General features: G+C 40.9%; 2 protein-coding genes across 7 annotated transcripts in view; both read right to left on the reverse strand.

Annotated features, from left to right (window-relative positions):
• Window positions 1–6121, reverse strand: part of NADK2 (NAD kinase 2, mitochondrial) — a 25615-nt gene extending 19494 nt beyond the window's left edge. For 2 of the 3 annotated variants that reach the window (XR_005557247.1, XM_039347894.1), the window contains exon 1: window positions 5404–6121. Coding sequence is in view for 2 of the 3 variants with exons in the window: in XM_039347894.1 (XP_039203828.1) it covers window positions 5404–5814 (411 nt within the window). In the remaining variant the exon portion in view is untranslated. The remainder of the gene's footprint in view (window positions 1–5403) is intronic. The other variant, XM_039347895.1, reaches the window with a different exon arrangement.
• Window positions 6122–12317: 6196 nt separating this feature from the next.
• Window positions 12318–25407, reverse strand: part of RANBP3L (RAN binding protein 3 like) — a 50602-nt gene continuing 37512 nt past the window's right edge. For 3 of the 4 annotated variants that reach the window (XR_005557248.1, XM_039347902.1, XM_039347903.1), the window contains one exon: window positions 12318–13467. Coding sequence is in view for 1 of the 4 variants with exons in the window: in XM_039347902.1 (XP_039203836.1) it covers window positions 13424–13467 (44 nt within the window). In the remaining 3 variants the exon portion in view is untranslated. Of the gene's footprint in view, window positions 13468–22146; window positions 23663–25407 lie in introns of those variants that run through there. The other variant, XM_039347905.1, reaches the window with a different exon arrangement.

Here is a 25407-nt window from a genome sequence, read left to right on the forward strand (position 1 = left end):
ATTACCATTTTAAGCTATAAGCCTACAGACTTGATATATAAACATTAATCATATTAATCAAATTTTATCTTAATGAACTGAACACTATGCCATCTACAAATAGCTGCCTCACATATGACCCTCACTAAGTTTTCCATTTTGCTCAAACTAAGATATGATGGTTAACTTCAAAGCAAGATAGGAAATGAAGCAATGATTTCAAGTAGGCTTCATAGTCTGCTTTTTAGGAAGCTATCATCTACAGCAGTGGTTTTCAACCTGTGGGTCGCGACCCCATTTGGGGTCAAACGACCATTTCACGGGGGTCGCCAAACAAGGCTGTCCGCCATTTTTTCCCCTTTTCTTTGGCCATGCCCCTGGCACCCGGTGATGTATAAGTGGTTGGGGGTCATCACAACATGGGGAACTGTATTATGGGGTCATGGCATTAGAAAGGTTGAGAACCACTGATCTACAGTTTCCCAGTTCAAGATGATTTTTTTGTCTGAATTTTATTTATTTTCTGACTACTTCATTTCTCCTCAGTTTCAGTGAACCTGACACTGCTGTAAATAAACTTTGCATAGAAAAATACAACCTAGAATAATAATGTCAGTTACTTGGATCATCTCCATATTCCAAATGATCAGGCTTTTAATACTAGTATAAAACATTTTTCTTAGAACAGTCTATTAATCTCCTGGATGGATCATACTTAAACACTTCCCACCCTGTAGAGAGGAGTAGTGGATTAAGTCTAAACTTCAGGACATAGTTTTATCATTACAAGGGAATAGTTGCAGTAACTTTTGCATACAAACTTACTATTACCTAGTAACTAGTGCACAAAATCACGTGACCCAATTACATGAATATGGCTACCAACAAATTGGAATAGCTCCAAAAGCTTTCATGGCACTACACACATTTGAGTTATTTCAATCACAGTAACCAAATAGAAAATAGAATTTAAAATGAATTTAGTAAATCAATGAAAATATAGAACAAATGGGAAAGCAGAATCAGACATATTTTTAACAGCACCATTTTAAGCAACCACTTCATTACAATTCTCTACAGCCCTCAAAATTTTGGCTGCATTCTCTGTATTCATTGTCAGACTATTCAGCTGATTGGACATATTTTGAAAGATGCACAGAATTATGTGTATTTGACTGACTAAACTGAAAGAGTATTGTCTGAATATACTCAATGCTGCATGTGTAAAGATAAACTAAATTCTTAATATACAACTTGTATATATTATAAATTCACAGCAAAGTGAGTATATGTCCAGCAAAAAGTTAGAGGAACAATGCTACGTTTCATTTCATTTTAATTAGTCAAGTTAATACAATGATGCATCAAAAAAGGAATTAGAACATCAACTCTTTACAAAATTACTCAATATACCAGATTATAGTTGGTCAGAAATAACAAAAAAGATACATAGTATTTCTATATTAATCCCTGCTCAGAGCAATTCTCAATGAATGCAACTCACATATTACATTGGGAATACTATGTGTGTTATTTACCTCCAGGAATTTTGAAATACCATGTTATTTTTTTTAAAAAAAAAACCAGGACATTAGAAACCTTTAAAATATGTATAGCAGAAGTTTAAAGTAAAAAAACCTTCATGCCAAGTCATAATTAGAACGGCACAACTGCTGCTCTATCTTGGTTTCACAATAAACTCATATGTACATAAATCACATTGCAAATGAACTCCTTATCAGAGCTAACTGAAATGTTCAACTCTGCTCTATTTAAAGACAACACAATTTAATATGAAGTGTTAACCTGTTGTGATTCTAGAGCCTGATGTGTGACATCCTTCAAAAAAATAATTTATTGAAAAGTTGATGTATTTATGGATTTGCTTGTAAATAAGGAATGGTTATAGGAATAAAAGATATGTTTAATTTTATAGAGGTGAAGAGCTACCAAATTTATTTATACTTGTGATGAAGACTAGAAGTAACTTCTTTATATGTTTCTTTTAATTTTTTATTTCATTTTCTTTTTCCTTTTTTCCTTTTTACTCTTTCCTTTCTTTCCGAGTTTACTCGTATTAGTTTTTATCACTGCAATTAATATATATAAATTTCTGCCTGTGTTTATAATATTTTTCTAACTAATCTTCCTTTTGTTTCAAATTCAGGGTCATTTTCATTTAGGGTAAATACAATAAAAAGAAGCAAAAACCATAACAGTGTTGAAATAAGTTATTTAGCAACTATTTTATCACTACTGAATAGACAAAAGTGTTTCAAATGAGTACCAACATTTCTAAATCCTTGGGAAAAGACTGAAATGTTTTGCTGAAATGAATACAAGTGATCAGGAAGCGTTGCTTCCAGAATCAAAGCCTCCTGTGCACATAAGATCAGAATCAGCACAGTGACACCCCTTTAAGGAACTGCCACTGCTGCCATCTGAAAAACAGAGCAAGACTTGAATGATAAGTAAGAGCTTAACAGCCCTATGTTCCATGGACAAAATCTGGCTCTACTCTATTCCCCAACAACAAATCACTGATGATTGTGTGAAAGTACTGCTCTACAGTAAGCCACTTATTCTGGAGAAACTGTTTTGAAGGTTTTTTGGGGGGAGAGGGGAACAGTAGTCTTGCAACTATAAACAATACATCCACATGGCTCTAAAAAAAAACTGCTGCCAAGAAAAAGTCAGCTGAATTGAATGGGGACAGAACTGCAAAAAACAAAAAAAAAAACCAATGACTACCACTGAGCAAAACAAATGCTTTTGGTGGAATATATTTTCTGTCTGTATCCATCCAGTCCACTTCAAAGTATTACAGGATGCACAGGACAGATCTGGGAGATCCAAAAGAACTGAAACTGAATTGTTCTTGAGCTCTTATTTTATATCATTCATATTTTTTTTCTTATATTTTTTCCCACAAGTACAAGGTCTACTTTTTCTGGATGAAACAAATGATGATCCATTGGTTGCTCAGGAATTGACCAACAAGCTTGTCACCTGAGCCAGTCATTGTGGGCTAAGAGAGCAATTGGCCCAAGGTCACCCAGGCAGCTTTCATGCTTAAGGCAAAACAAGTCTCCTGGTTTCTACTCTGGTGCCTTAACCTCTAGAGCAGGGTAGGCAACCTCGGCTCTTTTATGACTCATGGACTTCAACTCCCAGAATTCCTGAATCAGCATAGCTCTAGAGCAAACTGGCTCTCATTTTATTTCATTCATATATTATTTATTTACTTGCTTTACAGTATGCATATAGTTAAAATTAATCAGAATGGCTAACTAAAATTACATTTCAAATAAGTATTTTTTAAAAAGATAATTACAGTAAGCTGAAGAATGAAAACTGAACTAAAGTAGATAACTAAAGTATCTAGCCAAGATTCTTCAGTCTGGTGTACTGGCTGGAAATGATAGAAATTGAAATCAAACACACTTAAAGCTTCTAGATTAGTGAAGACAGAACCAGCCCAAAACATGATTAAAGATTGAACATCTGAAGAATGTAATGTTCCTTGTTACCACTTAACTGGTTACCTTTAGCTCTTCCTTTGCATAATTCTAATACTATGAAATATAATTTCTTTGAAGATATTGGTGGCTAAATGGAATTCATCAACTTAATGCAGAACAAGTATGCCAACTGGTATCAGTCATAGGCGCTATCTCTAATATCAAAGGCTGTGGGTCTCTAAAGGCCAGTTGCTCTGGAACAAGTAAATGTTAGTAAGATAAGATTCTGCTTATAGGAACATAATGACCAACTAGACAGGACTTGAGTTTGATCCTGTGAAAATGTTATAAATGTTGCCAAAATGATTGCAGCATATTGTACAACTCTGAATAGAATTATAAGCCAAACTCATGTGTTTCAACAGTCTTCTCTAAATGACACCTTGTACTACAATCTCAGAATTATTGCATCGATCATCATAACTGAATTCTGAAACCTGGGATTCCAAAACATAAGACTGTACTGTAACATTTGTAGCAAACCAATGGATTGTTTGGAAGTGAGTAGGTGCTATTTCTAACTGATATTTTTGGACAATAAGTAAGAGTTTTCGACCATACCTTAGAATAATAAAGGAACTGGTGCTTCTAGGTCAATAGTTGCTGCTCTGTGTAACTGAGAATAGATAAATTATAGTTGCCTCTTCCCTGAATAATGACATTGTAAGGTCATCTTATTTAAGTACTGGCTACAGTATATTGATTAAAACATAACTTCTTTAACTGTAAATTGTTTAAAGAAAGTGAGTATGTGGGAAAAACACATGTAGTCCAACTTTCTTTCAACCAGTTGCTCAAGGTCTACTGCAGTGGTTCTCAACCTTTTTAATTCCGCGACCCTCAACCGGTCGTAAGTCGAGGACTAAACTGGTCGTAGGTCAATGACTAAACCGGTCGTAAGTCGAGGACTACCCAACCGGTCGTAAGTCGAGGAATTTCCCTGCCTGGGAGCGCCGCACATGCATGGTGCCGCCCCCTGCGCCGGCCGAGGCGTAGCTGGCAAGCAGCAGAGATGGAGCAGGCTGACCACCGGCTGGGCCAACCAGCTGGCCCAGCCCAAGGGAGATAAGGCACCCGCCGGAAAAGGGGGAAAAAATGGCGGACAGCCTTGCTTGGCGACCCCCGTGAAATGTCGATCGACCCAAATGGGGTCGCAACCCATAGGCTGAGAACCGCTGGTCTACTGGATCAGCCTCCATACTCAACCACAAGGCAGTATGATATGAAATAGATTTTTGTTTTATCCCTGTCCTTTCTAATCATATCTAAGTATATATTAAGGCCTATAGAAAAGCAAGATCCGGATGTACTACTGCAAAGAGAACAGATCTTATACCAATGTTGTGATTTACTTTGGTATAATTTTTATAAACTTCTTCAAATGCAACCAATGGACTTGACCAGGGACTGTTTATTTCACGATAATTGAACGTGACTCTAGAATGTTAAACAACAATCCTTGGTTTGCAACTCTTCCTCTCCAAGAACCCACTTTTCTTCCTCCTGGAACTCAAGGCAGCCTCGATAAAAATTTCCAAACTCAAATCAAGCCTTTATTAAAATAGGTGCACGGCGTGCACTCATTATAAAGCCCTTCTTTTTTCCTTCCCCAAGATCCCTGCCATAAAAAAGAGACAGACCAACCAGAGATAAAAGTTCTCTAAAGTTTTCAAGGACCAGGTCTGTAAAACCTTTAAATGCCCCTAAGGCAGCCTTCCTAGCCTGAGGCCGGCCAGGTATGCTGGAGGACGACTCCCTCGTCCTCCCCCCCCCCCACCGCCTGGGACACCTGGGGGGAGAAGCCACCAGAAAGACGCCGCCACACCTGCCTCCCTACCCCGCCTCTAGGCTCCACCATCTCCTTTCCCCGTGGGGAGGACCCACCAGACGCGCCGACGCTTACCAGCTGCTTGAGATCCTCTTCGGAGAGCCCAGCGTAGCGGTACCGCTGCTGCTCGAACTCGTAACGGGTCGTCTTGGCCACCACCACCACCCGGGATGGGCGGAAGCCGCTGCCGGCCTTGGAGGACCAGTTCGGGCGGCCGCCGGAGCCGAGGCACCGCCGCGAAGGAGGAGGAGAGGGAAGGGGAAAGGAGGGCGGCGACGGAGGAGACCCTTCTCCCGCCGGTGCCGGACAACGCAGGGGGAGCCCAGCTGTGGCGGCGGCAGCGAAAGAAGCCGCGGGCTCAGCCAAGCGGACGCGCGGGACTGTGAGCTGCCTCCTTGACGGCGGTTGCCGCCGTAAAGATTTGAGCAAGGCGCGGAGGGTGGCACCGGGATTGCCGCCACTCAGGTAGCTTGGGAGGCAGGTCATAGCCCGGACTCCGGACGGTCCTCCGGGAGCTACCGCCGCTGCCGAAGGCTGCCTACAGTGGCAAGCGAAAGAACGGAGCGGCGACCTTCCCTCACGTTTTTGCGCCTCAACGGCGCAGCTCCTGCTCCCGAGGCGGAGGCGGAGGCGGCGTCCCTACGCTCACACTCGTTCGTGCGTGCCACTTGACACTCGCGCGCACAGGTGGTTGCGTGCGCGCTCGACTAGGGCGCTCCGAATACGCGAGGGGGGAGAGGAACAGCAGGGCACGCTCCGCGCACGCGCGGCTCGAGGATCAGTCCCCACCAACTCTTCCTTTCCCCTCCCATCCGAACATCCCGTTTCTACTCGTCCGCAGCCTGTTGGGAACGTCATTTTGTCTTCTGCGCCTGTGCAGGCGTTGACCAATCGGGAAGGGAAAAGCTGTCTCCTAGATTCAGAAGGAGAGCGCTCTGAAGCGATGGCGCGTCCGCGGCTTTCCCAAAAGAGCCACGCCTTTGCCTCCTGCGCTTTGTGCGCAAGCGGGAGTGTCGCAGCGCTCTTTTAGCGCGTCGGTCGCTCAGCTTTCCGTTCGTTCAGCCCTTTACTGGTGCTGAATTGCACAGCAGTTAGGAAAGAAACTGCGTGAAGTGCAGTCTTAATTCCGGAGGACCCTATTTTTGAGCTCTTGGAGAAAAGCTGAATCTGTGTATGTTGCTCAGACTCATCTAGCTTTATTTGGAGTTTGTTTATGGACCAGTTAAATGCATAGCCTCAACATATTCCTCCTAAGGTAGTTGGTTGCAAAGTAACCAAAAAAACCAGACCACCCCAAGATGAAAACCTGTTTGATTTTTGCGTGAGTCAATTAAAATCCATTTCCACCCCTAATTTAATATTTGCACTCCTATATGGTGCTACCAAGCTCCATGTGGGATGTTCCATTCAAGCATAACAAATTGCTTTTTTAATCTCAGATGAACTCTTGAGTGGGAAGGATTTTTAAAATGATTCCCATTGAAGCTTTGAATTGGAACCTATCCTGGAAGATAACTGGGAGCATAGAGGAGTCCAAAAGTACTTGGTTCTTCAAGAACTCATCAAAAAAAACCTCAAGCACATTTTTAGATTTGCTATATTTTTATTAGTATAGTGTATGCATATAAATCAGGATCTTTTTAATTTCAAGTCACACAGGACATAGATAATACCAATTTTGAATTCTATCGGAATGGAGGAAACTAGTTTATATAGACAATCTGGTCTATGTAATCCAGCATTCTTAGCTTATTCTGATTGATCAGTGGCCCTTTAGGATTTTGGAGATTTTCTGCTGGTTTACTTGGAGTGAGAAATGCAGTTAGTTAGTATTTATATGTGCAATGCATTTGCTTTCCTACAGAATCACGACCCTAACTACTGCATCACTAAAATCACCTCTTTCTTCATTTCACAAATCTGTTTTCCTTTTCAGCCTAGCAAATTTTCTTAAAAGGCATTTGTGCATCAACAGATGATGAGACAGATTTCAAGTACCTGAAACGGGTTAAAACCCATTGTGTTTAGATCTTTTGAGATAACCTGAACCCCTTTGACATATGTGAATTCGGCAATCTATCGCATAGCCATGCTGCTTTTTTTTCCCCCAAAATGGTCCCTTTGGGATCTGCAATAGAATTTTCTTGAAGATTGAAATACATTGACATTCGTTGGTTAGAAAAGGTATTACTGTACCAAACCCTTTCTGATTTTTGGCTACTAGAGTATATTCTCCTCCAGGACCTTGGCAGAGGTATGCTAACTGGATAATCCAATAACCTGTATTACAATATAATACAAATAAGCCAAACTGTCTTACTTTGGAGCAATATTTTCTTTACATTTATATGCTTTCTACTTACTGCAGAAATATTGTTGATGATGCATGCTTATCCAGAAATTTGATAAATTCAAGAAAGCAAGTGCTATACACACTAAACATTAATTCAATAGTCCCATGAGGCTTGTTTAACAGATGGCTCTGATTGGCAACCCTTTGTACTCATTAAAGCAAATTTAAAGTGTCCATTACCAAACTTCAAAAAATTAAGATATAAAATTGATGGCAGATAAATATTGAGTTGCTCCTAATTAGTGCATAATAACAGTGAACCAGAGCCTCATGTGAAAACCTATTTAATTTAAATTTTATGATATAAAATATTTTCTAGTTTGTACACATGTCTACATCTTACAGATTTTGAGGTATTGAAATACTGTCATACATAAAGGTCAAATACAATAATGCAGCGGAAAGGAAACATAGGTTGATGTTAAATCATTGTAATTAATATAAAATGTGCATATGTTAAAATTAAAAGAGTAAAGTGTAAAGTCAAGATTCATTTTAGATTCATTTATGATCAAATAAATTTGGTAAATATGCAGTAAGGAAGAAAAGGTAGATGATCCACTAAGATTAAAAGCCAATAAATATAGGAAATTTTATTTCTTGCTTATTCAGTGTATAATAATATCTAAAGTCTTTATATGAAATACATATATATATAAGAAAGAATACACTTTAGGTGTTTTAAAATCTACATGATATTGCAGTAACAATATTAAATAGTATATTATATAAAACACAAGAATATAAAGGATAAATTCCATTGATCCTAGCAAAGTTATATGCTCTCTTCATCATACTGTTTTTCGCATTTAATAAAATAGGAATAATAAAATATTTGTATTTACAGGCAACAGAAATAGCTTATTGGTACATCCTTCAATAGCTAAAATTATTTTTAATAATTTCAACATATATCTGAAAATCTTTTAAAATCTGTTAGATCCAATGTAGATCACAATACACATTTTATGCTTAAAGATTTACATCATTATTATTATATATCCTGCTTTTTCTCAGAGAGCTCAAGGGGGCTTGCAAGGGATATCTCTTAATTTTATCTCCACAGTAACCCTGCAGGATGGGATGATGTCACATAGATTTATTAGCGCAATGTTACTGAGTAAATACCATAATTTAAATCTGGGTCTCCCAAGTCCAACCCTTTAATCACAACACTACTCATCTTAAAGTGCAAAATGTGGAACTTTTAAACTTTTCTGTCTTTGAATAGTAAGCCAATGTGCTACTTTTAAAAACAGAACACTTTCATTTTAAAAACAATGCAAGACCATCAGAACAACATTGTCCACAGTATTTTGGATCCTGCAGTCTGTAATTCAAAGATTACACAGGATACTGATTGTTACTATATTTCCTCCCATGGAAACAATGCTATTATGTGAATTTCAGAAAAAGAGGACATCATCATCACCTTATTAGGAATTATAGTTAGCAGCAATGAAACTTACACCTTTGACAGTGCATCGTTATAACTGAAGCAGCTGAAATTTGTAACTTCACTATGTTTTTAGAACATTTATTTTAAGACATTTCGCTGGACCTTGAATTGGACTAGATTATAGTGGAGCAATAGATCAAAGAAAAAGACAATCAGTAGGACTCATTCTCAGTATGATCAGTTGCTAAATAATTGACTGTTGCACTTTACAAACAGATAAGCAGTATTTAATAACTTACCCATTTGGTAATGTGTTCAAACTTTGATCTGGAACTTGCTTGCTTATTATGGGTACATTTGTAACTTATATGGATGACAAAAAAATATGAGAATTGAAGTCCAGTACATTTAGAGCATTGTTTTCAAACTTCTGGAAAAAATCTGGGAGTTAAAGGCCACACATCTGAAATGTGCCAAGTTTGAAAAAATGATTTAGAGGAGGGTAGGTTGAAAAAAGTTGATTTAAGCTTTAGTACACAGACCTTTTTGTATCCAGGGACTTTAAAAAACAAAACAAAAACTGTTCAGCTTCCAAGGATGGCAGGGTTATAACAAAGATTTCCCTGGAAGAAGCCCTTTTTAAACTTTCTTTTATGTTGGTGGGTTGGTAAAGGAGGTGCCTCCAACTTAATGCATCTATTTTATATTTAAAAAAAACAAGAAACTTGTTAGTGTCATCCTAGAAGCAGACTATCGCTGTTCTTTTAGTAGAAAGTGCATAGTTGTAAGATCTGACAAATTCCATCAATAGGTTCTCAATTTATTTTTACAGTCTGATGACGCTATTCTTTATTAGCTGGAGATTATAAATGGAGTTGAGTCCTTTCAGAAACTTAAGTTATTTCATTGTTGCCAAACATGATCATTGTCACAGAGTTGTCTATCAAATATTTCATTAGTTTAACTGTACAATATCTTTAAATGTAAATGGGAACAACAGTGTCCATGGGATCCAAGTGGGCAGACTGACCAAAGCATCATTATGAAGTTGTGATACAAGCTCTGCCCTTTTTCTGCCTGCACTGTGATGCCTGGCATGCAAAATTGCGGTATGATGCTATAATGCTGCCTTTAACATTCCAGTGAAAAGCAGCAAAATCCCAGAGAGACCACTGATTAACAGACCTTCGGTAGTTTTAGTGGAATTATATCTACTTTTGATGGAATTATATCTAGTTATGAGATCCCATTTTTAAAGCACTTATTTTTTGTAATCTGCTGTAACGTTGTAACCTTAACAAGGGGAACGTTCAGATACGATGAAGAAGCTATTTTGCAAACAAGTTATCCTAGGTATCCCGAAGTATCTCTTCTGAATGAATCCAAAATGCTGCTCTTGGCCATAAAAATTTATGAATTTTCTGAACTAATTTAGCTTCAGCAGATGGCAGCCCTTTCTGCCAGATCAGCCCTGGTCCATATTTGGACGGGGCACCAACAGAGGATTCTGGGGCTGTTGGCTAGACTGGGAAATTGGAAAACAAATAGCAAATTACTTCCATAATATTGCCAAGAAAGCTGCATGGATGCATTCACCAAGAGCCAAGTTCAACCCAAGAGCACTTTATGGACATTTAGGCAGATTTGTACAATTTTGTGCCAGCAATTTTTAGATCTGGAGAAAATTGGGCATCACAGATTATTAAAGGATTCACAATAGTCCTCATTTGCCTAATACAGGGGTAGACAACCTTGGCTCTTTTATGACTCGTGGACTTCAACTCCCAGAATTCCTGAGCCAGCCGTGCTGAGGGGAAAGGGAGAGGTTTCCAAGCTGAGCCATGCTGGCTCAGGAATTCTGGGAGTTGAAGTTCACAAGTTATAAAAGAGCTAAGGTTGCCTACCCCTGGTCTAGCACATACATCTCTTAGCAAGAAGAGAAGGGAGAGATAAGATATACGTATCTAGTATTCAGGCATTACATCTTGGACAAAAAACCCAAGCTGGAGGCTAAATAACATAAGCATGTTCCTTTCAAGAAAAGACACAATTTTAATAGGATTTTTCTCAAAAGGCAAAGCCTCAAGACAGGCTCAGCTCCTGTTGATTATAGGGGAAGATCTATACATTTTTCTAGTAAGTAATACAGAAGTAATGCCATTGCCTTGTTCTGGGACTACAGAGTGATAAATGGGATGGAGAAACATTCTATGAAAAAAGGTAAAGACAAAAGTCATGTAGGAGCGATCTGAACCTGTATATTAATAGGCTTAATCCTACATCTATTTGATAGTTGGCTAAGAACTGCTGAATATAGTAATATTTAGCTCCAAATAAATATTCAAAGGATTACATCGTATAGCCCACAGAAACCAATAATATTCAATCATACTTATTTATACGGGAAAGAACTGCATGTTTTTTTCCCTTTAAAATGATTTATTTTCCGTCCACAATTAATGTATTCATTGATATCACCTGTTAACTTTGGAAATACTTTTTGGACTGATAAGTGCACTGTTTTGAGAGATATACTCTTAGCAAATATACTAGCTTTTAGTAGTTAATAATAAAGCTATTATCTTTGGCAGTAAGATATGTCACAAAATTGTTAGTAAGATCTCAGAAACATTTCTGTCATATTTTAAGTCATACAAGAGAAATGAATCTTCAATATAAACTTAGTATCTTCTGGAGGCATAATCCTAAAATAATGGACAATGAAACTTGGCAAAATAAAAGAGGAAAAACTAACATTTGAGAATCATTATAGTACCATTATAATTAAGATGAAGAACTCCATTCTTTAAAAATATTATGAACAGGAAATCAGAAAAGGAGGCAGACACACTATTGGATAGCAAGGAAGTTAAAAGATGTACAAAAGGAAGGTGTGATTACAAAGAAAACGAATCAATTATTTTGCATAATCTTGAAAGACACAAAACAGATATCCATTCCAAAAATAAATAGGATTCTGAATCAGTGTAGCATCGGCAGTCATAAATTCTGTCTCACTATTTTGTGGGCTTTGTGATAAAGTGCCGTGATGTTTTAACCATGGTTTTAAAATAAATCAAGAAACTGACCCATGTATAATAATAAAGTATAACTTTCTAAGGCAGTGTTTCTCAACCTTGACAATTTTAAGGCATGTGGACTTCAACTCCCAGAATTCCACAGCCAGCAACGCTGGCTGTGGAATTCTGGGAGTTGAAGTCCACATGCCTTAAAATTGTCAAGGTTGAGAAATGCTGTTCTAAGGCATAGTGGACCAGTTCTACTTCTGCCTTAGGCACAAAGCCAGTTGGGTGATCTTGGACCAGTCACTTTCAGAAGGAGGCAAACCATTTCTAAATTCTTGCCAAGAAAACTACAGGGATTAATCCAGACAGTTGCCAGGTGTCAACAATGACTTGAACAAAACAAAACAAAACCCACCAATCCAGTCTTTGCCTACATCACTACTTCTTTGCAACCACTGGCTTTATTTCCCAAATCCTCTGAAACAGTCTCGTGCTTTTCCTTCCTGAGAGCTCTTCACCAACTATCAAGCATTCCCTCCAGCCAGCTAATCTAAAAATCAGCCACTGCCGATGAAAAACTATCTAACCATCACTCCAGAAGAAATGCTAACTTTGCAGCCAGACAATGTGGTGGCGGCTAAAAGAAATGTGCTAATCCCAGATCAGTGCAACCTGCTAGCGGGGACAGACAGCAGTGAACTGATGACCCTTGGTGTAATTTTCCTGGGATAATATAAAGCTCTGCTTTTCTTTGGAGTTGTTTGCATTTATGAATCAAACTTGCTGTCTGGGAAAGCTTCAATTACCTATCTGTCTGCAAAAATTTTGTTTTGTTCAAGACCACATTCGTTTGTAGAACTGGGGAGATGCAAATATCAGCTTAGAATGTTAAGCGTTGAAGATTAATGCAAATTTAATAACAGCCCTAAAAACAGATTAATATGTTATATATACACACATACATACACATGCACATGCTTTGTAAATAATTTCTGCTCTAAGTAGATAGAGCAATCATTCATAAAGGATGAATACCATCATGGATCAGAATTGCCCTTTTCTTTAAAACTGTCCTTAAAGCTATTTATCCTCAAACCTGAAAACTACTTCTTCTGAATAATTCGAAAGGAACTGAGGCCAATGTTGGATTATTGTTTCAGGTACTGATGTCTGGAACCTTTAAAGTGCTTCTTTCATGTATTCTCCGCTTTGCCCCTTAGTCATACACCACATCCTGTGTGGTGCGTTCATTCCAGTGACTTCATTCCAACATGGTGTGCTGTCCCTAATGTCCCTTTAATGGGATGTAGTGAGTTGTCAGGAACAGACCACAGATTGTCTGCGAATCCACGGAGAATGCTCTGGAAGAGAGTTTTTAAAGTGTTACTTAACTAAATTAAGCAAATCAACATTTATTTATTTGTATTCCACTTTCATTAGCTTTACAAGTAACTCAAGACAGCAAAGACACCTATTTTCCCCACAACAACGCTATGAAGTGTGTTAGGCTGAAAGAGAGTAAGTGAGTAAGTAAGGCACCCAGCTAGCTTTCAATGGCTAAGGCAGAACTTGAACTTGAGGTCATGACTTGTGAACCCCACAATTTACTTATGAAAATGCAGCCTTGGAAAACATCGTATTTTTTTATCCACAGGCTGAGCCTGTTCTCCTCTCACTTTGACACAGTAACTGGCAGGCTAGATATGTACAATTTAAATATTGACTGAGCATTCAGTCCTGATCTTTTACTTTCTTTTAGAATGGCTGTCCATTTTTTCGACTGCATGATTTTTACAAAAGTAAATCCCATTGTTTGTGAAAATATACACAAACTCTATTGCTACACATTTTTGGAAGTTTTAAGTCCAGGATAGATCATCTGCATCGGGTCTAATAAGTTACAGTTAGGGTGAGGGTTCGGGAAGCACAGATTATGGACTGGTGAACTCATGAACTGGTTTTCCTTGTGCTTGAATCTGGAGAGAAAACTGGATTTATGCAGAAGACCGGGAGTCTATTTCCAAAGTAACTGCACCGCTCTACTCCAGTTTTCTTAGAGAGTTTACTCACAATTCAGTTTTTTTTAATCTTAAGAACTTTTTAACCAAATATCAAAAACCTCTCTGTCCTGCTGGGCTTGACATAAACTGGGGCCATCTTTAGCAGTAGGAACAGATACAACTTTTTCCAAAGCTAAAGATTTTACTGTAAAGAGAGCATACCTTAGAAAATTATTTGACACTCATTATTTGACACTTTAGCATATTCTCTCCATATCCAATGAAATGTAACAGTTGGCGCTATAATAAATAGCTCACCTACTCTAAGTCCATTGGGTAGAAGCTGGAAGTCTACAAATTCCTTCTTCAGAAGCCTTCTAGAACTTTGCATTCTAGCCCTGCCTCTTGCTTTGGGAAAGCAACATGTGCTTCCTGCTGTACCATCCATCTTCCAGAGGTATCTTACATGCTGCCCTCCCACTTCAACCTGGCACATGAGAAATAAAACCCATGCTTCAATTCTGGTGATTAAAAAGTAAAAATGAAATAATTCCTGAGGAATCAAGAAGCATTGCAAAATGAGGTCAAATGTACCTCTAGGTTAGCTGTGAAAAGTTTGGGAGATTCCATTTCTGTTCTTTATTGATGGGAATCAAGTGCCAGACAAAGACACCAAGCCAAAACGTAGGATGTTTGTTCCTGTTTTAGCATATCATAGATCTATCTATCTATCTATCTATCTATCTATCTATCTATCTATCTATCTATCTATCTATCTATCTATCTATCGCTATCTGTCTAAAATCATTGCATTATCAACATCCAACCAAGAATGCCTTAATCAATTAACCATCTCCTGGTTAAAGGTACCAATCCAGGCAAATAATAGTTAATTGTAACTATGAAACAAAGCAACACCATGCTATATTTTTTGGAATAGCTTTCTACTAACAATAGGTAAGATCTCAATTTAAGCTTGAGACAACATACTAAAATGTGTTTAATCCAACAGGGAAACAGCTATCAGATTTTGAGTCATATGAGAGAGAGCCATGCCAGCCAAGGGTGAAACTATGCTTATTCTCATAATGCTATAAATAATAATTACAGAGAAACAGCCACAAACTTTTTTAAGTTCACAGCACAATTGAATATTTATCTTGAAGAAAATTTGACTTCTGAATACCACTAGCATTAAATGAAGTGAAGGATGATTGTTTATACATTTTTGGGAAGGGTGTTTTGTCACTAAATGCCTAACTGATTTTTCTGTGGGAACTTGTAGCAATGAAAGAAAAATATACTTAATTTTAACATGTAGTTATTATCTAGGAACTAAAACACATGACTGACTCTAGATTGAGAGAATTGTTTCACTATCCATGACAAATTAGTTAATCTCAAAAAATTAAACATGTGGCTAGTATTTGGATGGAACTAACTAGAGGACTCTAGCTCGACTGAGAAATTAAAAATAACTCAAAGGAAAGCAGCAGTGGTCCATTCCCATATTGCTGCCAAGATGGACATGTTGAGTCCTTGGCGCAAAGCAGACACGAGAAGCAGTTGGAGTTCTCAGTTTTCTTTATTCTGCGTTCAGCTTACAAGTAGATGGCTTCAGCAGCTCCCAAAACCTCCCAGCTTCTTATATAGACATTTCCCGGGTAAATGCGATACTTTTCCCGCGCCAGCACCCGCGCATGCGCACGGCGCTGGCGACAGCCTGTCTGGTCCCGGGCAGCTTTGCACCTGCCCGGGACTGCCTGCAAACGCCCGAGCCATTTGCAAGGCTCGGGACATAACACCCCTTTCCCCCGGGCTAAAACTACTACCAACATATAATCATTTATTTTATGCAGTGTTCTGCTTCTCAGTGCTCCTATCGTTACCTGGCTTTTGTTTAGCCAGCAATGTTATGTAATCCTCTAAGTATTTAGGAGACTTCTTTGCTCTCTGTGACCTTCTCAGCTCTGGGTTACTAGCAGGAGTTCCCTGACTGGAGGGAGATGTGAGCCTGTTCTCCTTATTTTGCCTTGGTGCCTTCCAAGGACTGTGCCCCGATGCCTGGCCTGCTTGCTCGCCCACCGGGCTCGTCAGGCCAGGGCTTCTGTCACTTTGTGACCTGGTTGACCTGCCTAGCTGTAGACCCTCGGGCCCCTTGAAGTGATAGCCACTGCTGGGCGTCTCTGTTGAACCTCCTAGGTCCATCCAAGACCTGTCAGGAGGCTGTCCATTCCCTGAACCCCGTTCTGTGTCCGGGCTTGTATGGGTTTCTGTACTTTCCCAAAACTCAGTTACTCCCTGATTTGGGCTAGAGGTGTTGTAGTCGGGACTTGGTTCCTCGACCACCTCCCTGTATGTTTGACCCCCTGTAGGATTTGGGGTAAGGTCAGGCCAACTTTGGGGATTGTGTGCCAGCTCTCTTGTGGGGAATGATTTGTTGGGATGCCCCCGGGTATCCTCCGTGACTGGAGTGCTGTGTGATGTGTGTGGAAAGTGAGTATGCCCCCGGGGTGACTCCCTGGCTGGAGTAGGCGTGGATGCCTGGTAGTTAGGTAGGCTCATAGAATTCTTGTTCGGAGCTCTCGCGGAACCCTGGGATGGGCCGTTTGTGGCTCCATCAGTGGAGATGGGCAGCAGCTCGTGCCCTTCCCTTTGCTCCAAAGGGTCCCCCTCCCCCCCTGGAAAAGACCCAGGAGTCTCATCTGAAAGGTCCCGCCTAGGGCGGAGTTGGTCGATGTGCCGACGCAGGACACGACCGTTGTCCAGGGCTACCTCGTAGGAGAGAGGACCTGTGACCCTGGAAATAGAAGCGGGGACCCATGTATGACCAGGCCCGTAATTGCGAGCCCAAACCGGGGCACCCACAAGTAGTTGTCTAGGTGCCCTAGGATGTGAGGTAGATGAAGGCAGTCTGTCCGGATGCAACCGGTCAAGTTTAGTAGTAAGTTGATGCCCCCAACGAAGTTCAGCTGGGCTTCTCCCTGTAGAAGTGGACGGTGTGGTGCGATAAGAAAGGAGAAAGTCAGCCAACCTGTGATGCCAGTCCCCGTAGGTGAGTCTTTTCAATGCGTCCTTCGTGATGCGCACCATACGTTCAGCCATACCGTTGGTGGACGGGTGGAAGGGTGCAGACGTGGCATGATGAATCATGTTAGCCTGTAAGAAAGCTTGGAATTCGGAGGAAGTGAATTGAGGGCCGTTGTCAGACACAATGACATCTGGAAGCCCGTGTGCAGCAAAAATCCCCCTCAGTACCTGAATAGTCTTTGCAGTGGTGGTGGATGAGACAGGTGCAACCTCAAGCCATTTTGAATGGCTGTCAACAAGGACCAAGAAGAACTGGCCCTGAAAGGGCCCAGCGTAGTCAATGTGCACCCTAGACCATGGGGACTGTGTTTCCTCCCATCTATGCACGGGAGCTTGGGGCATCTCTGGGCGAGATCGTTGGCACAGGTGGCATGCATGCACCTTAGCCTCAATATCTTTATCTAAACCAGGCCACCACAAGTGGCTGCGCGCAAGGGCCTTCATATGAACAATGCCAGGATGACCCTCGTGGAGGGATTCTAAGACCCTAGTCCTCATTGAGGTGGGAATGACAACTCTGTTTCCCCAAAGCAGACAACCCTGAGAAAGGGACAGTCATTCCTTTTGGACCAGAAACTCTGAAACTCAGGACTAGGGCAGTGCTCAGGCCAACCCGACAAAACCCAGGAACGGACACGTGAAAGTGTGTGATCTGTACCTGTTTCAGCGGCAACATCCCTGGCACTAAGAGGGAGCTCGGGCAAGGCTTGGATAGATAGAATGTTGACAGCTGGCGCAGGGTCAGCTTCTACTACTGGCAGAGGCAATCTACTGAGGCCATCAGCATGGCCCATTTCTTTCCCAGGCTTGTGGAGTAAAGAAAAATCATATGCAGACAAAAAAATAGACCACCTAAGCATTCTAGGGGAAATGATTTGGGGAGTCTGCTTACGTGTGGTAAACAGTCCCAGCAGAGGCTTATGGTCAGTGAAGACCGTGAAGTGCCTGCCATATAGAAAGTCATGGAATTTTTTAATTCCAGCAACAACAGCCAGAGCCTCCCTGTCTATCTGAGCGTAGTTGCGCTCAGCAGAAGACAATGTTCTGGAGTAATATGCAACAGGAACCTGAGTTCCATCAGACCTGAGGTGGCTCAGGACAGCTCCAACCCCGTAAGGGGACGCATCACAAGCGATGCACACAGGAAGGGACTCGTTGAAATGTGCAAGTACACTGTTAGAAGTGAGCAAAGCCTTGACTTTGTTAAAACAACCCTCATGCGTTTGTGACCACTGCCACACTGCTTGCTTGTCTAGTAGCCTGTGAAGAGGCTCAGCTACACTAGCTTTTTGTGGAAGAAAAGAATTGTAGAAATTCAGGAGGCCCAGGAAGGCCTGAAGTTCGGCCTTGGACTTTGGCCTAGGTGCTTCTAAAATAGCAGTTAGTTTGGATTCAGCAGGGTGAATCCCAGCAGCATCAATTTTGAACCCCAGAAATTCAGTAGAAGGCACCCCAATCTTGCATTTGTCTTTTTTGAGCTTGAGGCCTGATTTCCTGAATCTTAACAGAACAGCCCTTAGCCTTTCAGCTAGAATGTGTGTGGAGTCTCCTGCAATTAAGACATCATCAAAGTAGGGGCAAACCCCCGGTATGCCCCGCAGTGTGTTTTCCATTACGCTTTGGAAAATCCCAGGAGCGACATTCACTCCAAACTGCAGCCTTTTTACCTTAAAGGCTCCCCTGTGGGTCACAATAGTCTGAGCTATAGCAGCATCATCATCAACAGGCAGCTGTTGATACGCTTGAGCTAGGTCAAGCTTTGCAAAAACGCGCCCCCCCTTGAGGGAGGCCAGAATATGACTGACCACAGGAACAGGATAGGCATGTTGCTGCAATGCCTTATTCAGAGTGCATTTGTAGTCAGCACAAATGCGAATGTCCCCATTTGCCTTTAGAGGCGTGACAATGGGGGTCTCCCAAGGACTGGAATCAACAGGTTCTAGGATTCCCTGTTGAATCAGTTTGTCTAACTCAGTGTCAATTTTACTCTTTAAAGCAAAAGGGACCCTTCTTGCTTTAATTCTAATGGGAGTGACAGTGGGGTCTAGCTTTAAGGACACAGGGGGTCCTTTGAATGTGCCCAGCTGGGGGCTGAAAACATCTGCAAATTCTTTGCAGACTTCCTGTAGGTCGAGTGTTTGTAAACTGTTGAGTCCTGTGACGTGTATCCCCAGGGCCTCAAACCAATCGAGTCCTATGAGACTCGTTCGTTCACCCCCTACTACTAATACGTCTAGTGGACCTTCAAAACTCTTGTATTGCACGTTAAGGGTGGCCTCCCCCTTAACACACACTCTTGAATTTTGAAAATCTGTTAACACAATGTCAGAAGGCCTTAACTTGGCCTGAGTTCCACTACCGGAACAAATCTTCCTAAATGTATGCAAGGAGATAATTGAAAAGGCAGACCCTGTGTCTAATTCCATAGATAATGGAACCCCTTGTAGCTTCACCTTGAGTGACAGCTTTTTCTTAATGGGCTTGTGTGTGCCTGTCCTAAGGATGCTTCTTCGCGAAGCGCAAAACCCTACCCTATTCTGGCTGGGGAATCTGGTACCTTTCAGGCGCAGTTCTTCCTGAGGTTGTACCTTTCGTCGGCCCAGACACACAGCTGCAATGTGTCCTTGTTTGCCACATGCCCGGCAGGTAGCGGAGCGGAACTTGCAGTCGGTTCTCCTGTGGCGACCTCCACAGCCGATGCACTTGAGCGGAGCTGAAGAGCTTCCCTTCTGATTTTCTTCCTTCGTGGGGTGGAGACGGTCGACTTCCTCGTCCGGATCCTCCTCGGAGTTTCTTTGGACGTCTTCCTGGTGCACGGATGCAACCTCTGGACTGTTTCTGATCGGCCGCATGTTCTTGACAGCGCCGCCTGCTGCTTCTTCTGCGGTGACTTCCCTTAAGGCATCTTGGTAGGACAATTCTTCTTTAGCGAAAAGTCTCTGTTGTAGATCTCGATGCCTTAACCCGCACACGAATCGGTCCCTCAGTCGTTCTTCGAGGTCTTTGAACTCGCAGTGCTTGGCGGCCTTCCGTAATGCGGCGATGAATTCTTTGGCCGACTCACCGGGCCGTTGATCCCTCTGCTCGAAGGTGTGGCGCCATGCGATGACGGACATCTTGGGGTGGAAGTGCTCCTTCAATAGCTTCTTCAGATCTGCGTAGCTGACAGACTCTACTGGAACAGGTGCTGCAAGGTTTTCTGCGATGTCGAAGGCGTCTTGACCGCAAACACAAAGCAGGGTGGCAGCCTTCAAGCTCTCTTCCCTCACTTGGTTTGCCTTGAAGTAGTTCTCCACCCTGGCTACGTATGACTCCCACCGCTCTGGATGTGAGACGTTGAACTCCGAAAGCCTTCCGATTTTCGCCATCTTCAGGAGACGGGTCTATCAGCCAGCCTACCCCCGAATGCGCACTGGATTGGCGGGTAGCTGCCGAGTCGACGCCGTTCCGCCGCTCAGGACTCACTTGGGTAAGCTTACACTTCTTCCTTTCCAGGCGGTGTAAGGCAATCCCACCCTCGTCGCCAGTGTTGAGTCCTTGGCACAAAGCAGACACGAGAAGCAGTTGGAGTTTTCAGTTTTCTTTATTCTGCGTTCAGCTTACAAGTAGATGGCTTCAGCAGCTCCCAAAACCTCCCAGCTTCTTATAGACATTTCCCGGGTAAATGCGATACTTTTCCCGCGCCAGCACCCCGCATGCGCACGGCGCTGGCGACAGCCTGTCTGGTCCCGGGCAGCTTTGCACCTGCCCGGGACTGCCTGCAAACGCCCGAGCCGTTTGCAAGGCTCGGGACATAACAGACATCTCCATATACTCAAGAGCAGTGGACTTTATTTCAATGAAATCTTTACTTTTTAATTAAAATTACAGTAGTCTTAACGGTTTTTGATTGAAAATAGCTATATTAGCTTCAAAAAGATGTATAGCTCTTTCCTGAGATCCCACACTATGCAATGATACTATGTAAGTTAGGAGTATAGATTTAGCTTACTTGACCAGAATGAGGTTCCAGTCAAAAGGTTTAAAATGAGTCTGGTGGGAATGTGCTAATTGCCAGAAACTGTAATATTTTGCTAGCAGAAACAACAAGAATCAATCCATCTAATCTCTGGGTTCCATCTTTAGTTCCCATACTACCTGATCTACTAGGGTTGACATCACCAGCTGCTAGGCTTTTTATTCTCATAAATTATGAATTCTAGCCAGAAAGCCTAGCCTGGACCTATGTTCACAAATGGTGACCTCAGTCTTGGCATATGGATTATGTCATTCCCGATGAGTCAGAGGACACCAAGAGGCTTTTATAGCTGATGGCCACATTTAGACTTTGAGAGCACATTGTGAGTGCTTTTATAAAATGGCAGGCGTGGGGGCAAGGCCAGTCATAAAACTGCCATTTCATGAAGAAGGAATTTGAATGGGCTTATTCCATGCCAACCCTAGTAAACTACCTTTATTGTGGTCTGTTACCATTGCTTCCCTTTGCCATTTTGAGGGAAGAGAGGAATTGATAATATTTCAAATCAAAGCGTTCGATTTGAGCCATTTTGACTTCCATTTTCTAATAATGTTTGGTGAACCTTTTTTTTTAAAAAAAAAAAAAATCAAGTGAGCCTAATCAAAACTTGAGGCTGGATGGCAAGGATGACTGACCCTGAATGACACAGAGAAGCTAAAAGTTTGCCACCTTGCCTTTGTCTATGGCAATAGATGTGTGGCAATAAAGAATCTATGGTTGGCCTATTCATGCCACTTTGGGAGAGAGCCTATAGTCTATAGTCTCTTCTCTACTAGCTCAATCACACGAGCTATGTGAGGGGTCTTCAAACTTGGCAACTTTAAGACTTGTAGACTTCAACTCCCAGAATTCCTCAGCCAGCCCTGGCTGGCTGAGAAATTCTGGGAGTTGAAGTCCACAAGTCTTAAAATTGCCAAGTTTGAAGACCCCGAGCTATGCTGCACAACTATGCTGAAATCATATGTATATTTCATAAAAACAAATAACATGGTGATGCCTTCAAAAAGAATTTTAATGAAGAAAGTAGTTTCTTCTGGAACATAGGCATTTCTGAATTGATCCCTGGAGGTGGTTCAAAACTTGGAAGAAAATAATTCTTGGAGGCTTGGAGGATATTGTGAATGTGCTCTCCTGCTAGTTTTTCCAAAGATGTCCATTCATATATTAGCATTTAAAAATAACATATAATTATTTATTATAACAATAAATAAATTTTTAGGCAAAAAGTAATTGATGATCACATGAGAATGGCATACTACTCATCTGATAAAATTAGCTTCTAGTCTGATATAGATTATGCCACAATAAATCAGCTAGTCTGTAGGATGTTGTGACCCTTCCTTTTTGTTTTAACAATCCAATGCATCGATTACAATAGAAGCTGTTTCAACTGAAATCCTTTAAGTTCTAATCAACCAAATCAGCTGATGCACAGCCAGCAGCAATATCATGAGCTTGAATAAAATGTAGGGCTATTTTTCAAAGCCACTGCTAATGTATGATTAGCTAAACAATGGATCACTCCAGGCCTCTAAAAAAAAAAAAAGAATCACAGTGAGAAAGAAGGCTCAAACAATAACTAATACCCAAAATGAGTATGTAGTCAATTCAGTAAATAACCATATGTGTCCTAATTATTTATCTGTTAGATATATAACCTGGCTTTAATTTAGGAGCTCAAAATGGCATGGATAGACCTCCCTCCACCAATTTTTAGCCATAATAATTCAGTGCATTGTGGAATTTTCTGAAAAAAAGAGAGGAAAAACTACAACGGCTGCATGCCATTCAGAGAAAAGAAATTCAAGAAATGCAGAGAACCTGCATGATGAGAAGAGCACCTACTCGTTTCTATCTGTTACACCACTGCAAAAGTCACAGTATGTAAATTAGCAATTTAGAATGGCAGGAAAGAATTTTGCAAATGATGAGTTTGGGAGCAAGAACAGCAAGACTGAACTACAGATCTTTCAGGGGTCAACCCAGAATCAGCTTACATGGAAGATAACACTTCCAACACTGGAGGTTTTTAAGAAGAGATTGGACAACCATTTGTTTCTTCTCCAAAGCACCTGAAGGCAGGACAAGGAATAAATGGGTGGAAGATTAAAGAGAGATCCAGCCTAGAAATATAGAGAAATTTCTTTACAGTGAGAATAATTAATCAATGGAACAATCTGCCTCCAGAAGTAGTGGATGCTCCATCACTGGAGGTTTTCAAGAGGAGATTGGGCAACCATTTCTCCTGAATTACATAGAGTCTCCTACTTGAGAAGCGGTTGGACTAGAAGACCTCCAAGGTCCCTTCCATCCCTGCTATTCTATGTTGTATGAGATAAGTAGAACGAAGTGGATCAAGTCAAAATAAATAAAACGAAGCAGAAACTTTCAGCAGTTCTGCCAAGGTTCCTTCATAAGAGATGGGGCTAGCATGATGTCAGCAATATCCTGGAGATAAATGAAAGAAGAGTTTAGTTGACAGGCTTCAAAGAATCCACAGGTTTTCTACTATTCTATTTTTTTTTATCTTGAACACCAATTGCAAATGTCTGTGCTCATGGATGCATGAACACCCATGTGCACATACATATGAAATACATCAATTGAAAAGAAGTTGCACTACAGCATGGAAGATTCCCAAGGACTGTAACCTTAGTAATCATTGCCCAGTAACCCTTATCTCTTTTCTCCAAATCTGGGTCAAGGGCCTTTGCTTGTCAACGGATTGTTTAACTTGCAAATCAGCACACAGATTGGATATTGCATTCAACTCGATAAACAGATTTGAGTCTTTTATTATGTTTCTCTGCAAAGTCACAAAGAAGTTTCAGAGGAATGGTTCAATCTGAGCACAGATTGAAGTGGACATTGATTAAAGAAAAGAGTAAATTCCCCAATCTGATATCCTCCCAGAAGGTTGGATTATATTTTTCTACAAAGGTTTGGGAATAATGCAGGCTTTAGTCCAATCTATCCGAAGGACATCAGACTGGGAAAGATCAATCTGTCTCTACAGTTTGAAAATCTAAAGCCTAATTCTCTGTGTTTACTGACACAACAATGCCAGAACAATTATCTTCATGTTTATGTTGAAGTAAATTCTACCACGGTCAATATGATTTGCTCCTAAAAATAAGTCCATAAGTTATAAATATTTAGAAGTGTTCCATAATCTGCAAATTGCCTCTTGTTTTCTTTTGAAAATGACATAAATAGTAGGTGGAACTGCATATGGATCTCAGTGCTTTAAATTAGACTGTACACCAGGGGTCCCCAACTTTGGCCACTTTATGACTTGTGGACTTCAACTCCCAGAATTGAAGTCCACAAGTCATAAAATGGCCAAGGTTGGGGACCTCTGCTCTACACAGTTAAACAATAAAGAACAGAACCCCAGTTTCTGCCCCAAACAACCTCAGAATACCCTTCCTTTCCAAATGCTGCTAAGTGTAATACCAACTCCTAAAAGTAACCATCTTGTTCTTTTTGATTTCTTAAAACTTCTCAGATTTAAATTCAAGAATATTGATTCAGAACATCTCTACCACTCATACACTTTTTTGGGGGGGAGGGGAAGCAGAAATTTGCATTTAGATATATATGAGTAGGATACATTCAGCCAGCCAGCCAACCAACTCTTCACCAGCATGACTGGCTTTATGAATGAGTGGGTCTTCATTCTAGTCTATTAGGACTGAAGTCTAAGATCATTACAATTAATATGAGAGTTTAATTAATACATTCTCATTTATTTTGTACTTTAGTAAATAAAATACTGTTTAAAACAATTGGTTGCTTGCATAGATGTTCTCCTCACAGATATGAAAGGATTACTATTTCACACACTATTTAAGACAAAGGATGTTTATGGCTGAAAATTCATAAAAATGCTCTCTGTTCTATTACACAAACATTACATGATGTTTAGAGAAAAAAATATTTCTAGAATGCTGTTAGAAACCCCCCCCCAAAAGAGGACAAAGGTCTTTATTAAATGAAAACTTGTTATTCCTATTCTTGAGCAGCTCCCAGATGTTTCAATGGGGCTGATGCCAAAGAACATTCCAGAAGATTGTCTCCAATGTGATCAGACCAAAATGAATGAGATGTGCAATGCACAGGGAATGAAAAGGAAGTTAAACTTTAGCACTGGAACACAATTCCCTTTATCTAATTTGTGCAGCATTTCTCAA

Source organism: Crotalus tigris, unplaced genomic scaffold (assembly GCF_016545835.1).
Source record: "Crotalus tigris isolate CLP2741 ecotype Arizona unplaced genomic scaffold, ASM1654583v1 scf7180000018103.2265978, whole genome shotgun sequence".
In the NCBI taxonomy this organism is placed as follows: domain Eukaryota; kingdom Metazoa; phylum Chordata; class Lepidosauria; order Squamata; family Viperidae; genus Crotalus; species Crotalus tigris.